This window comes from Hyalella azteca, unplaced genomic scaffold (assembly GCF_000764305.2).
Source record: "Hyalella azteca isolate HAZT.00-mixed unplaced genomic scaffold, Hazt_2.0.2 contig7161, whole genome shotgun sequence".
Taxonomy (NCBI): domain Eukaryota; kingdom Metazoa; phylum Arthropoda; class Malacostraca; order Amphipoda; family Hyalellidae; genus Hyalella; species Hyalella azteca.
In genome coordinates, this window is record NW_025937291.1 from 105,698 (window position 1) to 106,830 (window position 1,133).

At 36.5% G+C, this 1,133-nt stretch overlaps 1 protein-coding gene across 1 annotated transcript; it reads left to right on the forward strand.

Annotated features, from left to right (window-relative positions):
• Positions 1–263: 263 nt before the first annotated feature.
• On the forward strand, positions 264–637 carry LOC108665213 (phosphatidylinositol 3,4,5-trisphosphate 3-phosphatase and dual-specificity protein phosphatase PTEN; the record flags this gene model as incomplete). Its single annotated transcript, XM_018151946.2, is given in 1 exon segment — positions 264–637. A coding segment is annotated over 1 exon segment (82 nt), but the record flags the coding sequence as incomplete, so codon positions are not given.
• Positions 638–1,133: the final 496 nt, after the last annotated feature.

The window sequence follows — 1,133 nt, forward strand, 5'->3', positions numbered from 1 at the left end:
CTCCGCTCCTCAATAGCTGGAATACGGTTCAAGTCCTCTTCAGTGAATGCGCTACCAAAAACTGATTGAAATTGTATGGATTTTTTGGGGTACAGTTGTGTAAAATCACGTTATTTCAAATAATAAGGTACATTTTCTCACGGGCGTTTACAGCCTTGAAACAGAATTTCATTCCATGAGCATTAAATTTAGGGTAACTCTATTTCAGATGCGTATAGCTAAATACCTTAAATCAACTAGAACTGCGAAAATTACGGATTTTGAGCAGTCAGAGAACAATGTGCACTGTCAAAGTATTGTCGTGTTTTCATGTGTCATGACTCTTATTGCTCTAGCCTCTAGGTCGATTGCAAATTTCTCCGATCTATGATCATCGTATGATGATGTATGAATTACCTTTCTAGTCTTTCCTCATACAGTGAATCACAATACCAAAGCATTGTTATGACATCTTATTGGAATTATCTTCAAAATTGGCTTAATGCTTGTGAGCCTTGTGTTATCAAGTAGATTTACCAATTAACCTAGGTGACCTTAATTTCATTTGGTGCAGATATGAGCCTTGCTCCTATAAAGAATCTCGTTTCCAAACAGAAGAGAAGATTTACTGAAGATGGATTCAATCTTGACCTCACGTGTATCCTTTGTTTGCCAACTAACTATAGCTAACTATAGAATACCTTTAACATATCTGTTTTCCAAGACCTAGATATGTATCAATTATTGTTGATTTGTTGATTTAATTTTTTAATTTAGCTGTTTCAGTGTTTATTGGGCCATTAGCCTGTCACAGATTCTTAACATTGGAGAACAATGAGAACATCTGCAGCATGACTGCATGAAGAACATCTCCTTGCCAATTCTGACCAGAAACTGGCACACAGAGCTGGGATCAAACTAACACCTCTGCTTTAATCTTAGACCTTAGTACTCTGAAATTTACCCACTGGGCCCTGGCCACCTTGCCCAATTTTGATTTCAAGTTTTTTTCATTAAGAAAATTAAATCCCACTAGGGTAAACACGGTATATTCCATCACATTAAGGACGCATCAAGAAATGAAAAACTATAAAAAAATAACCGTATGCGTTACTCAAGTTCTGTTTGCTTTAGGTGACTCTCAAAACACCGTA